The sequence below is a fragment of the Pempheris klunzingeri genome, chromosome 15, assembly GCF_042242105.1.
Source record: "Pempheris klunzingeri isolate RE-2024b chromosome 15, fPemKlu1.hap1, whole genome shotgun sequence".
Lineage (NCBI taxonomy): Eukaryota > Metazoa > Chordata > Actinopteri > Acropomatiformes > Pempheridae > Pempheris > Pempheris klunzingeri.
In genome coordinates, this window is record NC_092026.1 from 4,629,604 (window position 1) to 4,649,300 (window position 19,697).

The window sequence follows — 19,697 nt, forward strand, 5'->3', positions numbered from 1 at the left end:
ACATAAATAATACAAGAGTTCAGAAAGGTTAAACTCAATAATGATTATATCATATTTAATAGAATTTCATTGCCATATCTTTGTCTCAAATTCTCCCTCCACACCCAGTATGTGCATCACTTTGAGGGAAAGCAAACAACATGTAATCAACTTGCAACTGGTTATAGTCACTGGACGCTTTTACCGATGTCAGCCAAACCAAATACTCATTCATTAGCCTCCCAGACTGGGGAAAAAGGTTTATTTGTTGGATATTTTTGCAGAACTATCTGAATTACAGTGGAATACCATTCACAAATGTCTTATTTTAAATGACTCACACAGCATTAGTCTGCAGCATTCCAGATTCAGATCGTGCTCAGACAAACTACTGTTGTCCCTCAATTATCTACAACAAAGTTAGTTGTAAAACCTAATTGAAAATACCAACAACCACTATTAGCAGTTTGAGTACATGTCAGCACAAGACTGGGAGGACCACAATAAAGACCCTTTGACTTGTCACAGGAGAAGCATCACAGGTGTAAATTATACAATTATGGATGGTTAATTTAATGTCATTTAGCTGCTCCTGTTTCAGGCTCCTGGTATTGTGGAAACTGGGTCTTAATAAATAAATCCTCTCTGCAGTAAACACATGAGGGACCATGGCTTCCTCTGGACTGAGGAGAGTAGTGTGAACTGGCAGGAGTAGTAATACTGCTCACTTTAAAAAAAATTAATTGTTAAATTAACATTATGGGACTGCACAGAGATTTTTAAAAAAAATGCATTGGTGACTAGTGTAAAGAGTGTAAGTATAAGTTCTTGGTGTTTTGACTGTTAGCTAAGCATTTATATAGTTATATGAGGTGAATAAATAGGCTAACGTTAATGTTAATAGCAGCTGCACATGGATAAAGACCTAAACATAGCTAAACCTGTGCACTTCAGCTGAAATATCTCACGTTTCATGAAGCTAATAATTTAATTTAATTAATTAAATGAAAGCTAAACTGTCGGAAACTTGTCTGTGCAGAGTTCATGTTAGCTAACGCTAAGTTAGCTCTCACAGGAAGAGCTAGCTAACCGGCTAATGACCTGCTAGCTAGGTGTAACTAGAGTTAGCCTTGTTCCTCATGAATAACGCTTCAAAATACAGTTTCAAAGACAATATATCAAAAAAATATGAACCAAATACCTGAAGAGAACTATTGACATTTGCACAACTACATAAATCTGAGTGTTATTTCACTGCAGTGTGGCTCGTTGGTCTAGGGGTATGATTCTCGCTTTGGGTGCGAGAGGTCCCGGGTTCAAATCCCGGACGAGCCCAACCTTTTTAATACCCCTTCTGAAATTGTTTCTGCTAAAGTAAAATGCTGCTTCTTGCACCCTTTTAGTGTGTTCATCTTTATTCTGTTGCAAAAACCAGAGACTTGCAGGATTGAACGCCCGTGAGAATAAAGACCCACAAAGCATTGTTATACTGATCCCTTGTGGACTTTGGCAGTACTACCAGTGTAGTTATATATTTATGTATTGGCTATAGTTTTGTTTGTCTGCCACTACATCAAGCAAATGATTTTGTCCCATAAATTCAAAATTGAGCTGCAGTATGGCTGCCCACGATATTGTGTCAGTTAAATATATTTTACACCCCAATGCAAGATGCTACCAGTTCAGGTACAGGATGGATAAAAGTAAAAAGTCGTGCATGCACAGGGGTTATGTGGGTCTGAGGCTTCTCTCACCTCTTCTTTCTCTTGACTGCAGATCACCTGTGTAAAGGGAAGCTTATCATCTGATTTCAGGAGCTGAAAAACATGCCTACAAATGAACACTGGCATATGTTCTGAGTCTAAATCACCTGCCAATGTTTATTCTGTGCACATTGTCACTTCACTGCCCCAGGACGAGCATCAGACGACTTTAAAATATGCTCACTTAATGCCTTTCTGTCTTCACCCAGTCGGGGCTTATCTGAGCTTGGTGTTGTGACAGCACCTCCACCCCCCCTCCCTCCAGTCTGGCTCAGGACAGCCACCGCTCTGCTTAACACGGGTCCAGGAGATATCTCGGTAAATACCAGTCTCTTTCCCTTTCTGTTACAGCAAGCATATCATCGCCACAGGAGCTACACCATTTCCATTATTTCCATAAGCCTCTTAGTGGCGCCATGCTCTGTCATTTGTAGAGTGGCTTTATACTATGGAGAGTGTGAGTTTTTGTATCTTTTAAGTGCCTCTTTCCTGTACCCGTCCTGTTAATACGGCAGACGGTTTCTGTTCTAGCTATGAAGGAGAATGGAAGTTGCCGATAGTTCCCGGTGTTTAAATGGATGCTGTAATCCCATTCCACAGAGAGACCAATAGAGGCAAAGGTAAAGGACCATGCCAGCGTTTCTTTTCACGTGTTATTTCCACTTTCTTGGCTGCCACACATTTCTTTTAATTTCATAAACTGATCATTATAATAATGATAATGAAACTGATAATGTGATATAGACACCATATCCAGCTTTTGTTTTATTTTTTTAGTCAGATGTACATTATCATTATATATAATACAGTTGATTAAGAAGTCCCCACAGTAACATACACACAATAACATGACACATGCTAATTAAACTGAAACGTCTGTATGTGTTGCTAAAGGTTTAATGTTTTAATTTTCCTTTATGTGAATGAAATGTACTTGCTACTGGCTTGTTGTACCTTAAAGTACTAATATATATATATATATATATATATATATATATATATATATATATACTCTAAAGGTACAGGTAGAGCCCGTCCTCGCTCCTCCCTTTGTTTTGTAACCAAAACATAACTTAATCAAGACATAAAAGAGGGGGGGAGATGGATTGGGATACCTGTTAAGCACATTTTTAGTGCTACTCTCTACAGAAATAAAAGGAAACCAGTGGCTGTTGAGATGTAAGAAACATATTCTAAAATGTAAATATTACAGAGGATACATAAATGTCAGTAAATCCTAAACATGCACAAACACTCTTGTGGTCCTGTAGGTGTGAGAAGAAAAATAAATGAGGTAAAGGAGAGAAAAGGAGGATTGTCATGTTATTGTTTTTAGTGTAACTTGGTTAAAATGAGTTAATATTACAGACGTCAACACTCTTCTTTTTATAAGATGTATTTTGGCATTTTTCACGTTTTTAGTCTAAATAAAATTTACCTTCAAAGTATTTGGGAGAACTGTGGGCCAGGCACGATTGGCTATTAATTCAATAACTTAGTCACGCAGAGAATATACACCAAACAAATGGATTCCTCACTTTCATTACTCCGATCTTAAGTCACTCTCTTTATACCTGGAGGTGCTTTCAGATGTTTTTCAGCTTCTCACTGTATCACAGCAAATCACTTCTTCCCCAGTGATCGCACCAAGAGCTGAGTTTCTCTGCTTCCTAACTGTTGGCAGGATTATGAACCTCAAGTAGCCTCTTTTAATCAATAATCAATCCAACTATCTGCTTAAAAAAGGGCCGTTTCTCTTCTGAGAGCTAGACTTGTGCTCTATAGATCACGTCCAATCCAAATATCAGAGTCATGAATTCACCGATAAAATGTGGCTTTCAGTGCGTAAAATGCATTGGAGTCATACTCAGGAAAACAAACTTCTCGCCCCCGGTTCAGTTTCCCCCTCCCCCCATCACCACCCCATCATCACCCCCTTAACCAGGCTGTCATTTAAAGTAAGCAGCCGCCTGCTTAGCCGGCACCTTTCACTTTTCAAGCAGCACTTAATTTACTGCAGGACATTTTAAATCTCCTGCCTCTGTGGCACTGAGTCGCTGACAAATGCCTGGTTGCAAATGTATCTCATTGACTGCTGACTCGGTTGTATTACAAGCTGGCTGATAGCGGCTGCCACAGTAATGTGGCCCTCAGGTTTATCCTCAGATGTTGGAGGAAGTGTATTAATTTAGCTCAGATGGGGCCTTATGGACGCGTACTGGCAGGCACAGACGAGCACATCTTTGATTGGATTGACGCTATCTGCCACAGAGCCACAGCATATTCCACCATCAATGTGTCAGGGGGAAAGCTATTAAAACCGCTTTACTTTTCCTAAGTATCATGAGAATAAGCACAAGATTTAGTGAAATCCCACCCAGAGCACTGGAAATCTCAGGGATTTTCCCCCTGAAATGTTTCCTAATGGACTGCTCAGAAGTGTCAGAAACTCTTGTTAGACTTGAATGTAGTTTTTTGGATTTCAGTGTATTTATTTGGAGCTGAAGTGACAAAATTTCAAGTGAACTTTCCACACAATCAGATGGAAACCCCTTCACCAGTTCACTAGTATACAATAGTAGATAGTCGGTGTAGGAATAAAAGTGTGTTCATACTGAGAATATTCTAAAATCATGCTGAGGTTCAGGGGGGCCACATGTCCAGATAAGGGCCTTGACCATCTCATCACGTCTGAAACTTGAATTTGTGTGTCAATAATTAATTAAAACTTCCTACTTCCTAACCCTGCTCTGTGTTTGTCTGTTTATATATGATTATATTATAGTGCGAGTGATGAGCACTCATTCATCTGATGAATAGACATTTTGTTTTACTCAATTTCTCCCTCTTTCTAAGAAAGGCACGTAAGAATGTTAAAATTATTTTTAATGTCAATTAACCTATAAAATGTTACGAAATGGAGAAAAATGCTCATCCCAGCTTCCTAGAGCCCAAGGTGACATCTTAATGCTGCTTGTTTTGTTTGAACAGCAATGCAGTTCCTGAAGATATGAAGTCCACTATCACATAAAACAAAGAAAAGCTAATCATGCCAAGAGAGGAGGCCTCCTGTCCTGCAGCAGCTGACAGCCAATGTGACGTAAGAGCCTTTTGTTCAGGTCTCTCTCAACAGTGGAAGATGATATGCAAATGCAATCTATCCAGAAAGTAATCTGCCCTTAGTGACTTTTAATATTGGAAACCAAACACACCCGAGTCAGGTGATGCAGCAGCATCAGAGAACAATACAAGCTGTCAAACACTTCGGTCATTCAGAGAAAGAAAAGCTGTTACACGAGATCCTGCCAATAATAGTTTGGTTCATCAATACAGTAAATTAGTAGGAAACATCAGCTTTTTTTCTCCAGCATGCAGTCGACTTGATAGATTCTTCTCTTGTCAGACATTGGCACGCTCCCCCGGCCCGAGTGCCCGGCCTGCCTGTCTGTGTCGTTTTTCATTTCCTTTTCACCCCCAGGTCTTTCTGTACCTGTCAATTTCTTTCTACAGTGTGACTCCTTAATCCACCTGAGTGCATGGAGGACAGTTTTGACATAAGAAGAAAAGATAGACTCCTAAGGAGAGGACCAGTATCTTTAGAGCCCAGGGGATAACCGGATTACGACAGCCATTCTGTGCTGCTGGCAGTTTTTCTTATTACCCATTTTCCCCCCTTCATCTCTCCGGAGTTGAAATGCTGCCCTTTCTTAGAAGTCACACCAAACACTGACTGGTACACACAAACACACACTCCCTCTGTTTCCCCCTAAACTGTAACAGCTGAAAGCTTGGAGCAGAATGAAAATAAATCTTGACAAATGATAGTAACAGATTGCAAGAAACTGGTTTCTCCACACTGCCCTCCAGGTCCTCTCATGTTGTTGTTCTCAGGAAGTTTTTCTTCTCACTGTCAAAAAAAAAAAAATGGTCTAAAACACGGTCCTTCTGTGGAAGTAATCATTGTCTCTGTGTGGCGGTGGTTGCCTCCTGTGTGTGAGGCCTGAACCTACAGCACAGCAGATAACAGCACAGCCGAGAGGAGACAGATCAACTGTCTGACCCCCGCTGCCAATCACTTTATCCCTCCAGTCCGTCTGCTCCGAGGAAACCCAGAGAAAAACACTCCCCGAAAACGTCTTATCATCTCCACCACTGACGCGGTGTGCACCGCTGGATCTTTTATGTCCATTTATTTTACCTTTGAAGAGGCCTGCAGTGCCTTTGATTGCAGGAGGTAAATGAAATAAAGGCCCCCCTCCTCGCTGGTGCGCTGATATCTGACTTTATCACCGCCACCAAAAACCTAAACCCAGAGCTCCAACTAACCGCCACAGGTCTGCCGATGGAGGAACACATCATGCTTCTGTCATGGTAATAATCCTTTTTGCAGAAGCCATTTTGGATGCCTTTGAGGCGGCCTGGAAGCTTCCACTTAGACACCCAGAAAGACGGTATTGAATTCCTCCTTGTAAAATGAGCTTCCTGAGTATATATAGTCCATACAGTAATCTCCTGTTGTTACCTATAAGCACCGACAGTGCACACATACACCACACTGGACATAATTCATGGTCAAGTTATTTCTCACACATTTCTCCATCAATGTCAGTTCAATAACAGACGAGATGGCTGAAGCATATATTTGATCAGATAAGGTATAGTAATTATGAAAACAGTAACAACCAATGGAGTCACCTGGGGCCGGTGAATTATAGCTGTGATTAATATTGATTTTGTAGTATGAAGGAGGGAGAGGTGAGACACTTGTACACATATTGATATATAAGAAACCTGCATGGCATCATGGGAGAGAATTTAAATGAGTGACCGTGTGTGAGGACAAGTTTTAAAACAAGTAAGACGCAAAATGGAGGACATGACATGGAGACAGAAAATGGAGGAAAGTTTGGAGAAGAGTTTCCATCCACAGACCTATGGCCTGTTTGGTTTGGAGTGTTTCCACAGGATTCAGTATTTGTCCCAGAGAATTTTATTCCCTCTGGCTCAGAGACGGCTTTGATAAACCAGTGACGCCTTGTTTTGCTGGTGTGCAATTTCCTAATGATTGTCTGGAAAATGATTAGAAAGAGCCGTGTGCCTTGCGACTGATTGTGAGAAAGTTTAGTCTTGTTTTTCATCACATTTCCCCTGACCACAAAAAGAACAAAAAAAACAAAAAAACAAGTAATAACAAAAGTGAGAGACTTTCTTCTTCTTTCTTCTGGGGTGTTTGGGAGCCACTGACTCTTGACTGGTTTAATGGGATGACTCACTAAAGCTTACAGGACCTCCCTCTGAGATAGGAAATGAGGAGCTGCAGTGCAAAAATCCAGCTCTTTTTAGATCAACCTTCTCGTTTCTAGTTTTGTGCTGGTGTTGTGCAGCAGGTGACTCTCCTCTCTGGTTTCCTGCGCTTGTCTCTGCAGACTAAACTGTTGGAGAGGGGGAAGGAGGGAGTCCCTCAGAAATGTTGTACAGTCACTTTTTGTGAAGGGATTACAGTGCTCTCTCTCATTCCCATTGGCTTTGCCCGCCGTGACAGTGGTGTGGTGATGAGTGGTTGACATGCCCAGCATCATCCATAACAAGCTTCCAACTTGGTCCTGTGTGACTCCCATTCATGCGCCCAGGCTTTGCGCTTTATGTAGTTCTGCGCTCCACTTTGTGCAAATGCTTCAGTCAATTTGGAGTCACGCTTTCAAATGTTTTCTTAGAGAACAGACCGAGAAAGTCTTTTTTTTTTTTTAACTGAATCTATCTTTGAGACTTACCCACCACTTTTCCTCCTTTTACGCACGAGAGGAGCATGAGCTTCTCGGGGAGGTTATTTTAAAGTAGGACCGGTGTGTGTTTTGATAATTAATGTGTCACTTTCTGACATGGCAAAACCTTTAGATCACATCAAAAGACCCATGAATGCCTTCATGGTGTGGTCCAGAGGCCAGAGGAGGAAAATGGCCCAGGAAAACCCAAAGATGCACAACTCTGAAATCAGCAAGAGACTCGGCGCGGAGTGGAAGCTGCTCTCCGACTGCGAGAAACGTCCGTACATCGACGAGGCCAAGAGGCTGCGGGCTCAGCACATGAAGGAGCACCCGGACTACAAGTACAGACCCCGGCGCAAACCCAAGAGTCTCCTGAAGAGGGACCGCTTCGTTTTCCCGCTGCCGTCTTTACTCGGGGACGCGGCGGAGCACCTGAAGGGATTTTCCATGGACTCGTTTCTCGTGCCCGGGGATAAAGCCAGAGCCCTCCTCGCTCCCGCCTCCTCCTCCTCCTCCTTCTCGCTGCTGGAGCCGGTGGCGCAGTTCAGCACCGGAGCTGTCCAGCGGATGGCCGAGATACCGCACACTCTGGCCGCCGGCGCACTGCCCTTCAGCGCGCACACGTTTGGATACCAGACCGGAGGGATCGGGGGTCTGGCTTGCCCCGGACAGCACACCCACACCCACCCGTCACCCTCCGGCCCGGGATACGTGGTGCCGTGTAACTGTAGCGCCTGGTCTGCTGCCAGTTTACAGCCTCAGGTGGCCTATATTCTCTTCCCAGGAGGGATGACCAAGAGCGGCGTGGACTCGTACACTTCGCCCAGCTCCAGTGTGTGACAGACTGGAGACACACCTGAAGACCTAACGGGGAAAGTTTTGCGCACAGGACCTCCTCGTGTAAAATGACAAAAGAAAAGAAAAGAACCGGGCTACTACATGTTTTCATCCTCCAGATATCACAGCAATACTGGTTATTATAGGCTTGTGTTTCTACAGCTGTTATATACATTTAAAAATATGGTCCATTTCTGTTTATTCACCCTGCTACTGAGCAAAGACAACTCACTACAAGCCCTGTGCCACTCTGTTCCATGTAAAAGCAAAGAGAGTACAGATTTGGGGCATAATGTAAATATGCTATTTTGTTACTTTTTCCACAAAAACATGAATCCATAATAGTTTAAAGCAAAATTCAAGAGGCCCACACATACCTGCTCTATGTAATGGATCAGAGTCATCATGAATATAAGAGAGCCCATGTGTTGTTTAGGACATTTTTATTCACCCAGTCCCCCCAACAAAACATTTTTTATCTTAACTTCAGCATGTCTGCCTCAGTACGAAGACATTTCTTCATTTAAAGTGGAAATATTAAATGTTTCCACAGAGCACTGACTTATGATTTTACAAAGTTTTTTTCTTTCTTTGAGATTATAGTTTGTATTTTGGGTACAAATGAGTGTTTACTCATTAATGTGTTGTTGTTTTTTCCCAGATGATTTTTGTAAGATGTCATTTTATGTCAGTTGAAATAGTAACAGGAGGAAGTTTGCTGTCAAAACAGTAGGTTTTCATGTTCCTGACTTTTAACCTCCCGATAAGAGACACAACAAAGACTTACACCAAAGCAGAACAGAAAATAATACAGTGCAAAAAACAGAAGTCTTTTGAAATGAGAAATATAACAGAATTAAATTTTCTACTCCCATCATGCTTGTTGACTGCTGCACGAGTTTGGTTATGTGTCCGTGTGTGTGTGTTGGTGAGTGAGAGCGAAAGCGAGCCAGGCTCATGATAAGAGAAGAAAAGAAACTTCTCTCCTCGCCTGTTGTTGACAAAGCGATAAGGTGAAAAGTTGAATCATGGAAATCGTATGAGGTATTGTTTGTTTCAAAGCTGCTAAGAGGGAATGAGTCCTCTCAGTGAAACCACTGAGCTTTAGTCTCAGTGTATGACACCACCAGTATCTTTGGGCCACAGCCAGAGGACAGATTGGGCTTGTTTCTGCCTTTATTAGGCAGCACACAGTATAAAAACAACAAATGTCCTTGGCTGGACTTGAATGGACGACGTGGTAATTACACGGTCAGCATCTTAAAGCCTCGGCCACCAGATCGCCGCAGTCTAGTGGTTTAAATTCCCCAAACTGTAGAGGAGCAAAACACCAAACGTTTATCGGTCCAAAGGTCCAGGCATCCAGCTCTGTGTGGATGTGAAAAGGTTTTCCATCACTGATTTGGTTTGTTCTTCCTCATTTGAAAGCAGCTCCTTGAGGCCTGAAATGAACTTAGGGTCACACCATAATTGAGAATCTCCACTTGTTAAGAGTTATCTTCCTCTGTGTTTGTCTCACTTGCTGTCTGGTAGTTCACTTGTCCAGACCTGATTGAGTAACATAATGATGCACAAGTGAATGATTAATCTCTGCATGGTTCTTGAGTTGGTGATGGTGGTGGTACGGCACATTACTGCGCAATTTACTCACTGACCAACTGTCGGCGGTTCACCCAAAACCCCGTGGAGTCAGTGATTCACGTTCTCGTATTTACATTCAAACTGTTAGTCTTCGTTTAGGTGCCAGGTGCTCCTATCACTACTGCGTCCACACCTCTCAACACGAGATAGCCCAACCCATGCGGCCGTATCGCCCACTGGGTGAAACCCAACCGTCTCCACCCAACGCCACCATCATGCCAAAGTGCCACTTTGCTCATTTTCATTCTCGGCCAGCACAGCACACACCTGCTCACCTCTGGCGCCTCTACTTAAACTCATTTACACATGCAGCTAAACTTCAAGCTCTTTATCTGTTAAAACTGGGCACAAACCATCCTGCGCACACACACACACACACACACACACACACGCTGTGGCTCCAGGGTACGTCTCCTAACTTCTGAAGGAGGAAACAACAATGGCGCCTTCAGTTCTGCAGAACGGTGGATTCGTCTTGGGCTTGATCGGTGCGGCAGCCCTCATTGCAGCTACTGCCATGAACAAATGGAGTGTCAAGGACAGGCAGGGGGACGTGGTGACGTCTGTTTACACCTACAAGGGTCTGTGGCGGGACTGTGAGACGGCTTCCTCGGGGTTCACAGAGTGCCGCCCGCTCTACGGCATCCTGGGCTTCTCAGGTAGGACGACACTCTCTGATGTTTTAATTTCTGTCCTAATAATTCATCACAGCCAAACTGGAGGAGGGACGTTGTGTCTGAACTCTCTTAAAGCATAATTGTCCAGTAACAGAGTTAAGAGGACGTTCTCTCACCACTTGTCAAGGTCCAAGAAAGCTTTAAGGTTCTTCTAAAACGACCAGACAGGCTGCACGAGCTCCATGATGTGTGAGCAACAGAGATGCATCCCTCACATATTTGTAAGATATCACATAAAAACAGAGATGAGCCGCCGGTGCGTGTTGGTTCCACCTCTTGAAGCCTGCCAGAGTCATTTTAGGTCTAAAAATGGGGCACAGCAATACTTCCTATATGATGTGTTCCAAAGAATGCTCAAAACATCTTTTAGCTCCAATGAAGCTCTAGAATATATTGTCATGTTGTATAAGAATACATATAAAAGACATATTAATTAATTCAAAGCCAATTTAAGGGGAAATTGTAAAGTTAGATTGAGAATAAAAAGGGTTTGTAAAAGTACTTAAAATACGGCAATAAGCCAAAAGCAAAATGTTGGTATAAGTATTTAGTCTAAATGATAATTATTCTTTAAACATCGTCGTTCGTACTCTCCATGTCTGTCGTCCTCATATAAACTGCCGTTCCGGTGTCGAGCCCGCTCCTATCAGTATTTGCATTAGCACCGGTTCATTCTGGTCACTATAATGGACTTAGTCAACACAGTTATCAGAAACAGAACAACCAACAAGCAAAGGGCAGGTTCCTACTGTGCTGCACACCTTCTGGCCACATAATAAGATTAAATATGTCTGTTAACGTCAGATTAGGAGGATTAAATGTCCTGAAATATGAAGCCTAAATACAAAATGTAAGTCTTACTAACAGATGCTTGATTTATGTCATTTGTGATGCAGGTTATTATGTAAGAGTCGACTAAGACACGATGACCTCATCAGTCATTTTAGAAACTTCAGGCTTGCTGTAATACTGCCTTTGTTTTCTGTCCCCTAGGGGCCTTCCAGGCTGTGCGAGCCCTGATGATAGTGGGAGTGGTGCTGAGCGTCCTGGCGGCGTTCATCTCAGTTTTCTCTCTGACCTGCCTCACTATGAACAGCATGGCAGACACCACCAAGGCCAAGATGAGCCTCACCGCCGGCATCATGTTCATCACTGCTGGTACGGCCAGAGATCACACACACACACACACACACACACACACACACACACGAGGGCATCAAACAGGAAGTTCACGTTAGCTGGTGGAAGAGAAAGAAGAAAAGAAGAAGAAGAGTTAACACCAGCGTGGATCTTTAACCCATCATCTCTTTACTTTCTCTGTGAACTAAATTACCTCTCTATGTCTCTCTCTCTCTCTCTCTCTCTCTCTCTCTCTGTGTTTCCCCTCAGGTGTGTGTAGCATTGCAGGAGCGTCTATCTATGCCAATCAGATTGTGGCCAGTTTCAGGATGTCGACCTACCCCAACTACGGAGGAGGATACGGAGGAAACATGATGCAGGGAGGGATGGGAGGAGGGATGGGAGGAATGGGAGGAATGGGAGGAATGCCCACGTAGGATATGATGTTTATTACTCTGCTTGCATTTACATTTTCTCCATATTATGCGCGTGCAGCACCTCGATTACCTCTGTGTCTTTACAGGTACACTTTCGGCCCTGCGCTGTTTGTAGCCTGGATCGGAGGAGGCGTCCTGCTTATCGGTGGCATCCTGAAGTCACTGGCTTTCAGGGAAATGGTGAAAGATGAAAAACCACGGTGAGTCCCCTCACAGACTTATAGTGATGGAATATGATGAGAGAGAACTGATCTTTGCTTACTGATTGTGCTCTCTTTGCTTGTCTTTGACTTTTCCCTGCGCTTTAACAGAAGATAAACCATCACAATAGAATCATCTTAACTCCTATGTGTTGCCAATTCCTTTTCAGTTACCCCGGCGTCGCCTACAAACCTCAGTCCCGCTCCAAAACCGACCCCGGTGACCACCACTCAGAGGGCGGCAAGAAAGAGCACAATTATGTTTAACTTCAACCGCAGCTTAAGCACCGACTGAATGTGTTTGCTTTGTTATGAGCTTTTAGCTTTTCTCATGCAGCATGCTTTACTTTTTATTTTTTAGTTGCCTGATGAAGGCACTCCATATCGGTGTAATAAGGAAGGAGTTGTGGCAAAATGTTTAGTTTTCATATGCACATCGCAGAGGTTACGAGATATTTATGAATTCTCAAATGTTGTGTGTAATTGAAGCTTTTTTTTTTTACGTACGTTTTGTTGAATCGTGTTATTTTTCTGCTAATAAAACATTGATTTGTGAAGTGTGTGTGCCAAGTGGTTCGTCAAATTACTCTTGTATCTGACTGACATGTGAAACCAGGTTTACGTTTCATTACTACAGGACTTCTTTATACCTGAATGCATTTCAAGCAGGATGTATTCATAGATCAGGGCACGTGGTTTAGGTGTAGCTACTGTGTAACTTTGCAGTAATCATCTGCTATATTTAAGCTGCCAACAGCACTTTTCCAAGAACAGAAGCTTCAGTGGGCAAAGTAAAATCAGCGGTTTTGCTGCTCGCAGTGCATCTGCAGATTGGTAGTTTTGCAAAAAGTATCAAAAGAGGCTAGAGATGGTAAATCCAGGTCACTGTGTCTCTTAAGGCTATACTCAGTTTTTCTATAATCTATCCAGGACGTGTATTAAAAATAAAGCAGTCTGATGGTGTTTGGTTCATCTTCCCTTTCAGAGAAGACCTGATAAGAGCATACATACACACACTTAGGTAAGTAATAGGGTGAGGAAGTCTTAAAAAGGGGCGAGTACAAATATAGAACTTCTAGAGGTCTATTCTAAAGGCAGTACATTTGGTAATTTAGGGCTCTGTTACCTATTTGAAAACCTTTTCTAACTGTTGAGTGTCCACCTGTCGCAGCACAGAGCTGCAATACTGTTTTAAAGCACTAGATGTCAGCGAACGCACCTCTTTGGTTTTAAATCATCTGAAAGCGAGTAACAAAGATGGCCGCGTTATCTCGCACTTAAAGGTTCTCATTAGACAAAACGAGATAGGTATAGACAGAGAGACCATCAGAGACTTTGTTTATTGTTGCATATTTAAACAGTCACCTCAGTCGCCCAGAAACAAGCATCCAAAATAAATCCAGTTTCTCTTCAGGGCAGACGATACCGAAAAAACACAAACACACATCAGACCTCACATCCCAACACTGGTTTACTGTGAGGTCGTCACTAAAGTGTGCTTCAGTCATGACGTCTGCATCTGGAGAGAAACTAGGACTCATTCTTACAACAAATCCCATCAGTCAAAATGGTGAGCGTTATAAAAAAAAAAAAACAATTACACGCGAATATCAGACGGACAAACGGAGGGGGGGGGCAGGCGACAAAACAGATTGTGTTGTGTTGGACTGATTTTTAAACCTAATGGACCCACTATGAGCCATGATTAACCTGTGGGGTGTGCTGCCCGTCTGGGCTCTTTGATTATGTCTTTTCACGCTGTCACATAAGTTATTTGGTACAATTCAGACAACAAATTCATCGTTTCCAGATACAAAAACAGTCATATAGAACAGCCATCTATCAAGGCCAAGCTGTGTACAAATTGGTGAATAACTAAAAGGTTCAGTTCACCCAAAAAAAAAATGTTCTCACTTACCAAATATTAGGAGTCTCTAGCCATGTAGATAGTTTAAGATTAAAAGGATTTAAATTTCAGACCGATCTTTTCCAACCATGGCACAAAACACTAATGAAACAAAAACACCTGCGTGGCTGGACACCACTAAAGGGATTGTAATTTGTGTGAACCGAGCCTTTGACTAAAAACAAAAAAGAAAAGTAGGATTCTTGTGTCTATATCCGGTCTAATTTCTCACTCAGGAACTCCTCCACGCTGTCTGTGTTCCACTTGAGGATGCTGAGTTCCTCGGCGATGTTCCCGTTGTCGTCCAAAAGCTTTAGCACAGGATCGGAGCCTCTCACGTACTGCGGTGTGGGAGGAGGGGGTGAGTGGGAAAGAGAGAGAAAGAGGAGGGGTGTTAGGCAAGGCAGGTTTGCCTTCAATACAGATGAATAATATTCAGTGAAATGTTTGAGAGTCATCTGATGAACAGAAAATCGGATTTCTTTTTGAAACCCAGATGAAGTTTAACGCGTGGTCATGAGCAGCCATAGCGCTGGTGTATCACCAACACAAGCCATCACCCCTACCTTGATCTGAAGACCCTTGAACATCTTCGGCTTGTCGCTCCTGACAAAAGCTGAGGAGATAAAACAAGAGCGAGACAAATGTCAGCCAATGAATCAGTCAATTAGCCTCTCCATTTTAGTGCCGCGGACTAATTAGTGACAACTGCCAAACCTCCTGAGAATGCAGCGTTGACAGCGGAGGAGACAGTTGAGAACACAGGATGGCTACAGCTGAGGTAAACAAACGGCAGACATATGGCACAGACAGGGCTCCAGACGTCTACCCCCCCCCCCCGATACCGGGGCGAGCTGCGGTAACTACATCAACGTAACCCGACACTGAATTAACCAAATGCTGCACTGAGCAGACATGGGAGGTCTGCTCCCAGGACTTCAAACGCTCGTTTGAAAATCAGCCCTCTGGCGTTTCAGGCCACCTACTGCAAAAAGTGATTCCAAACGGATACATTTCACACACATCCTCATTGATCAAGACACAGAATCACACAAAGGAGGCGCTCAGTTTCAGGAAACAGCTGCTTCTGTATTTCTAAACCAGACGATAAACATCTGAGTGGAGAACTCACCTTGGACTTGAGGGAACCTCCCCAGTTTTCATCCACACACCTCGAGGATGGCCCCGGCGTAGAGCTGCGTGCACAGAAACACAATGTTAGCTGGTCTGTGCACAGTTTCAGTGGCCCTGCTGATGTTTGGACGCCTGGACTGGAGGAGTAATTTGATTGAGGCAGACTGATTCATAAACGTGTCCAGGCGACTCCTTGGGGGTCATTAAACTGTGAGCCTGTGCATATGGAGCAGGGCTGATGGATGGCGGTTTGTGGAGGGCTCGCTTGTAATCAAACCTCCAGCGCCAATACACAATAAGTTAGAGGAAATTGGAGTGTCACAGCGGTATTTCACGACCACGCTCTGCTCGCCGCCTCACGGAGGAGAATGGTAAATGGCCCGGTTGGGTGGTTCACACAGCAAATTAAATTACGCATGCAAAGCTAAGATCCTCTCCTCTTCCTCTCTTCCCCAGTGTTTCCTTAAACAATCCGCCACTGCTGAAATTAAATATTTGTGCTTTTCATTTTACCACACAGATCAGAGGCAAGTCACGACTCTTTGTAGAACAGGAAGCAAATGATAGACCACGAGTCACGCTGCCTATCGGTGATTTCAAAACCAGCAGGCATGAAAAGTTTAACTCTGTTAATGACTCCATCGGTAACCTACATTCTCTTTACCTAACTTTTAAGTACTCAAACAGCTTTGCAGGCAGAGAGCAGCTATATTCACTATAGCCTTAAACATTCAAACATGGGGATATATTAACGAATGAAGTAGTACTGTCAATAAAAAAACACAGTGATAGAGGTTAACAAGAAAAAGGGTCCTGATCAAATATAATCAACAGGTTTTGTCCTTTAAGATTTAAATAAAATATATTTAGGACCTCAATTAATGCCTTGATTGAAGCAAAAGGGATTTTCTTTCCCTTAAAGTGGGATTACTCTGGATCATTCAACGCTGGCTCCTTAAAAAGACCACATAGTTATTCTGTAACCCTCTGGATTTGTAAACTACACTTTTGGCAAGAGTCAAGATTCAAGATACAGCAAATGTGTTTATTTTCCACATGACAACACCTAAGCTAACTATCTAACTGACTGACTGACTGACTGACATACCAACCCTGTGTGTGGCCCTCGGCCCCAAGCCCACAAACATCTTTGGGCAGCTTTAGCAAACATTACTTGAACAGGAAGAAAGAGAGCATCTGTTGTTAGATAGAGCGCAGAGCTGTTATGCTAATTGGTACTTATGGCAGCAGAATGGTGTTTGTTGAGTTTAAGGAAAATAAACAGCGCCCATGTTCATCATCATGATGGAGCACGTCATCCAGTGCAACACACTCACTAATGCCTTTTTAATAGTTTTGGCCAAGCGGGAGCTCTGTAGCACTGAGGAATACGACATACATGTTTTGGCTACACAGGCAAATACTTGTAAATAGGATCAGTTCGGTGTTAGTTTGGGCCTTTTCATTGGATTTATTGACAATAAGAAAAACATAGAATGTTGCCAAACTCGTATCCTTGCAGGCTTAAAATCCCTGAAGCCCGTTTCTCATCAACTGTACAGGGAACTGGCCTGAGAGACTCTCCTGCACCTCAGAGACACATAGTACAGCAGCACCCTGCAGGCCTGAGGTGCTGCTATGCGAGGGGTGCGGTGCAGGAAAGCACACATTTGATAATGAGTAACCGAAATGCCCTCAATGCTCAGTGAGTCTTGCTAATCGACTAGGCTGCGCAATAAGCCATTTCTCAGAGGGTTTAATGACACGGCGCTGATGTGAATTGGAAGACTGAAAGAATTCTTAAGGCAGATAATTGTTGCTGTCCGAGGAGAAAATGTGCTTAGCGACAGTGTCGTTTCTACTGGTACCCTCACAGTGCAGCTGGAGACAGCCAATAGCTCTTCTAAGTGACATTTTCACTTAAATCGTGAGGAGGAAGAGGAGTAATCTTTCCTCTAAGTGTCTGTCTGCAACAGAGTTATCATCAAGAGGTGTAATGAGGTGTGCACTACTCTTTTCCAAGGTGCTGTTGCTAGGATACCACACACTCTGGGGGCTTTGCTTAATCGAAGAAAAATTACTTTGTTTTTCCACCATCACTTGACTCAGTGTTTATCCGCCAGAGCCCAACAGGGACTCCTTCAGAGCGTGCTGTAATCACCGGAGCAATGGGCACACGGTGACGCCTCCTCATTGGTTACAGAGAGGCAAAACTCGACACCAAGACCCTACGGGGAGTGACAGGCTGGGGTTAAGACGTCTCGACTCTGAAAATCCGAGAGCCGGATTGAGGCAGACAGCTAGTGACAGAGTTTCTGTGTGGCAGCTCAGATCTGGTGCACAACGGCAAACAGAGCCAATGACAGGACGGCTCTAACTATGATGTTATTAGTAGCTGTTCAAACGCCGGGGAAGACATGCTGTCGATAAATGTTACTTATACTGACACAGGGCTCCTCTGGGTGCTAGTGCTGTCTTCTGTGCTTCTCAGCGAATGAGAGACAGCACACAGATCAGCTCAAGACCCAACAATTAATAAATCCTGTGTTACACATCATTGAGCTTGTCAAGTCTGAGTCACACACCACAAAATACAAGTAAGAGCCTTTCATTTTATCATTTTACTGCATGGAGTTTTTTTAAACCATGTTATAGATTACATTTCCTCTATTCTCACTGAAGCTCCTCTTCTAACGGCCCCCTCGCTGTGACTGAATCTAGACAGGCAATTACTTCTTGTTTGCTAGCTCCGTGCGCTCTGTTGTTCGCTTTACCTTCCGCGCTTCCATCTGGGCCTCCTGCTGGCAGCAGTGCCGGCAGTCGGGCTGGAGCTTGGTGAGGGTGAACTCCCCGAGCAGGTCACAGGAGCTGCACAGCAGGTTGCTGGAGAAGCCGAGCTCCCTGCATGCCTCAGACGTCAGCTCGGCGCTGTACGAAGACAGCTGCAGAGAGGATGGAGGAGATAAGAGGGAAGCACATAAAAGGCCAGGTTTTAGTAAAGTGCTTCTTTCTCATGTGCAGAAATGTGAGGATAAATCAATTAGTGATCGTGTTCAATTGTGTTTTAAAAGTGCTAAAATAAATACTGATGACAAAAAAGTGATGTAACTTGAATATCATGCTGTGAATAACTTTATTCAGTTTAGTGTATTATAAAACCAATTCTAAAGCTATAACTGGCAACTGGTTAGTATTCTCACTTGATAACTACAATTATTTTGTGACTATTAAGTATAAGAATAAGACTCTCTCTCATTACTAATAAACAGATTTAAGCACAAATAAACGTTACTAATTAACAGCATGTTTCAGTCTGAGATGAGTTCATCCTCTAGCAGAGGACTTTGTGTTCTTCTCTTCCTCCCAGGTAACAGAATCTGTTTTCACTTTCAGGAACCAGGAAATCTGAGATGTCTCATATTTGATAAGCCCAATAAAAAGTCCCTTATCTGTCTGCGTGGAAAGCGCCCTGCTTTATTCAGCTTCTTTTAGTCAGTACAGCTCCTCTGTGACTTTAGTTCGACATGTAATGTTTTGACTGGCTACACGAGTTTATGACTCATTTTACTGAGCAGGAAACAGGGTTTTAACGGGGATAAGTGCACAGAAAACACCGGAAGTTGTGGTTAATCGTTGCCTTATATGTTCTCACATAACATGATTTTGACACACCAATCGATTAAAAGATCATTAAAACCCAGCTAGCTCAGATATGAGCAGGTTTTCCCTCTGGGGCTCGTGGGTTTGGGGATAAGCCACGTCATTTTGAAGCTCCGGCTGCAGCAGGATGAGGCTCACAAACCTGAACGCACCGTTAAGACGACTGACAGCCGCGCCGACAGTCTTTGCTCCTCATAAAACAACATCTAGGCAAAGCGACAGTTACTCAAGATCAGTGTTAATAAACTCACCGTTTGCAAAAGCGAGAGAAGCCACAGGAGATAGACCTCTCCCGACATTTTAGAGTCTGCTTTGTTAGCGAAAACTACTCCCAGGACCCCTTTATTTCCAGAGGGGCTGCCCCTTCCCGCCTGACTGTAAACCGTCACAACTAATAATTTCTCTTTTAAAACATATTCATCGTTCGCTGACATGACACCATTCATGTATGTTTTATTAATGTCCCCGCATTTATGTGTGATATGAAGACGAATTTAATGTATTTTTACGTGTCTTGAGTTTTGGCATTCTCCAAGGTCGACTCGTATCATCTTCTTCGCCTGCGCTGTTTCCGTGTTT

The 19,697-nt window shown here is 43.3% G+C and overlaps 3 protein-coding genes and 1 non-coding gene across 4 annotated transcripts; 3 read left to right on the forward strand and 1 right to left on the reverse strand.

Moving 5' to 3' along the window:
* The first annotated feature begins 1,242 nt into the window (after positions 1 to 1,242).
* On the forward strand, positions 1,243 to 1,314 carry trnap-ugg (transfer RNA proline (anticodon UGG)). The gene has a single exon. It is a non-coding gene; the product is annotated as a tRNA-Pro (tRNA).
* Positions 1,315 to 7,600: 6,286 nt separating this feature from the next.
* On the forward strand, positions 7,601 to 8,347 carry LOC139214472 (transcription factor Sox-14). The gene has a single exon (XM_070845337.1). It carries the CDS (start codon positions 7,622 to 7,624, stop codon positions 8,345 to 8,347), a length of 726 nt encoding a protein of 241 aa, XP_070701438.1. The 5' UTR covers positions 7,601 to 7,621.
* A 1,904-nt stretch (positions 8,348 to 10,251) lies between these two features.
* Positions 10,252 to 12,685, forward strand: cldn18 (claudin 18). The gene is made up of 5 exons (XM_070845692.1): positions 10,252 to 10,644; positions 11,656 to 11,820; positions 12,052 to 12,214; positions 12,305 to 12,418; positions 12,589 to 12,685. Exons 1-5 carry the CDS (start codon positions 10,425 to 10,427, stop codon positions 12,683 to 12,685), a joined length of 759 nt encoding a protein of 252 aa, XP_070701793.1. The 5' UTR covers positions 10,252 to 10,424.
* Positions 12,686 to 13,739: 1,054 nt separating this feature from the next.
* selenof (selenoprotein F) lies at positions 13,740 to 19,467 on the reverse strand. Its single transcript, XM_070845235.1, has 5 exons — positions 19,370 to 19,467; positions 18,233 to 18,400; positions 15,457 to 15,520; positions 14,891 to 14,940; positions 13,740 to 14,665 (listed from the first exon to the last, which is right to left on the reverse strand). The coding sequence occupies exons 1-5, from the start codon at positions 19,415 to 19,417 to the stop codon at positions 14,534 to 14,536; spliced, it is 462 nt and encodes a 153-aa protein (XP_070701336.1). The 5' UTR covers positions 19,418 to 19,467; the 3' UTR covers positions 13,740 to 14,533.
* Positions 19,468 to 19,697: the final 230 nt, after the last annotated feature.

Excerpts from the sequence above, each read along its gene's own strand:
- cldn18 (XM_070845692.1), top strand. The coding sequence starts at position 10,425 with ATGGCGCCTTCAGTTCTGCAGAACGGTGGATTCGTCTTGGGCTTGATC. Across the intron at positions 10,645-11,655 it reads CGGCATCCTGGGCTTCTCAG|GGGCCTTCCAGGCTGTGCGA; the intron begins GTAGGACGACAC and ends TCTGTCCCCTAG. Across the intron at positions 12,215-12,304 it reads GGAATGGGAGGAATGCCCAC|GTACACTTTCGGCCCTGCGC; the intron begins GTAGGATATGAT and ends GTGTCTTTACAG.
- LOC139214472 (XM_070845337.1), top strand. The coding sequence starts at position 7,622 with ATGGCAAAACCTTTAGATCACATCAAAAGACCCATGAATGCCTTCATG.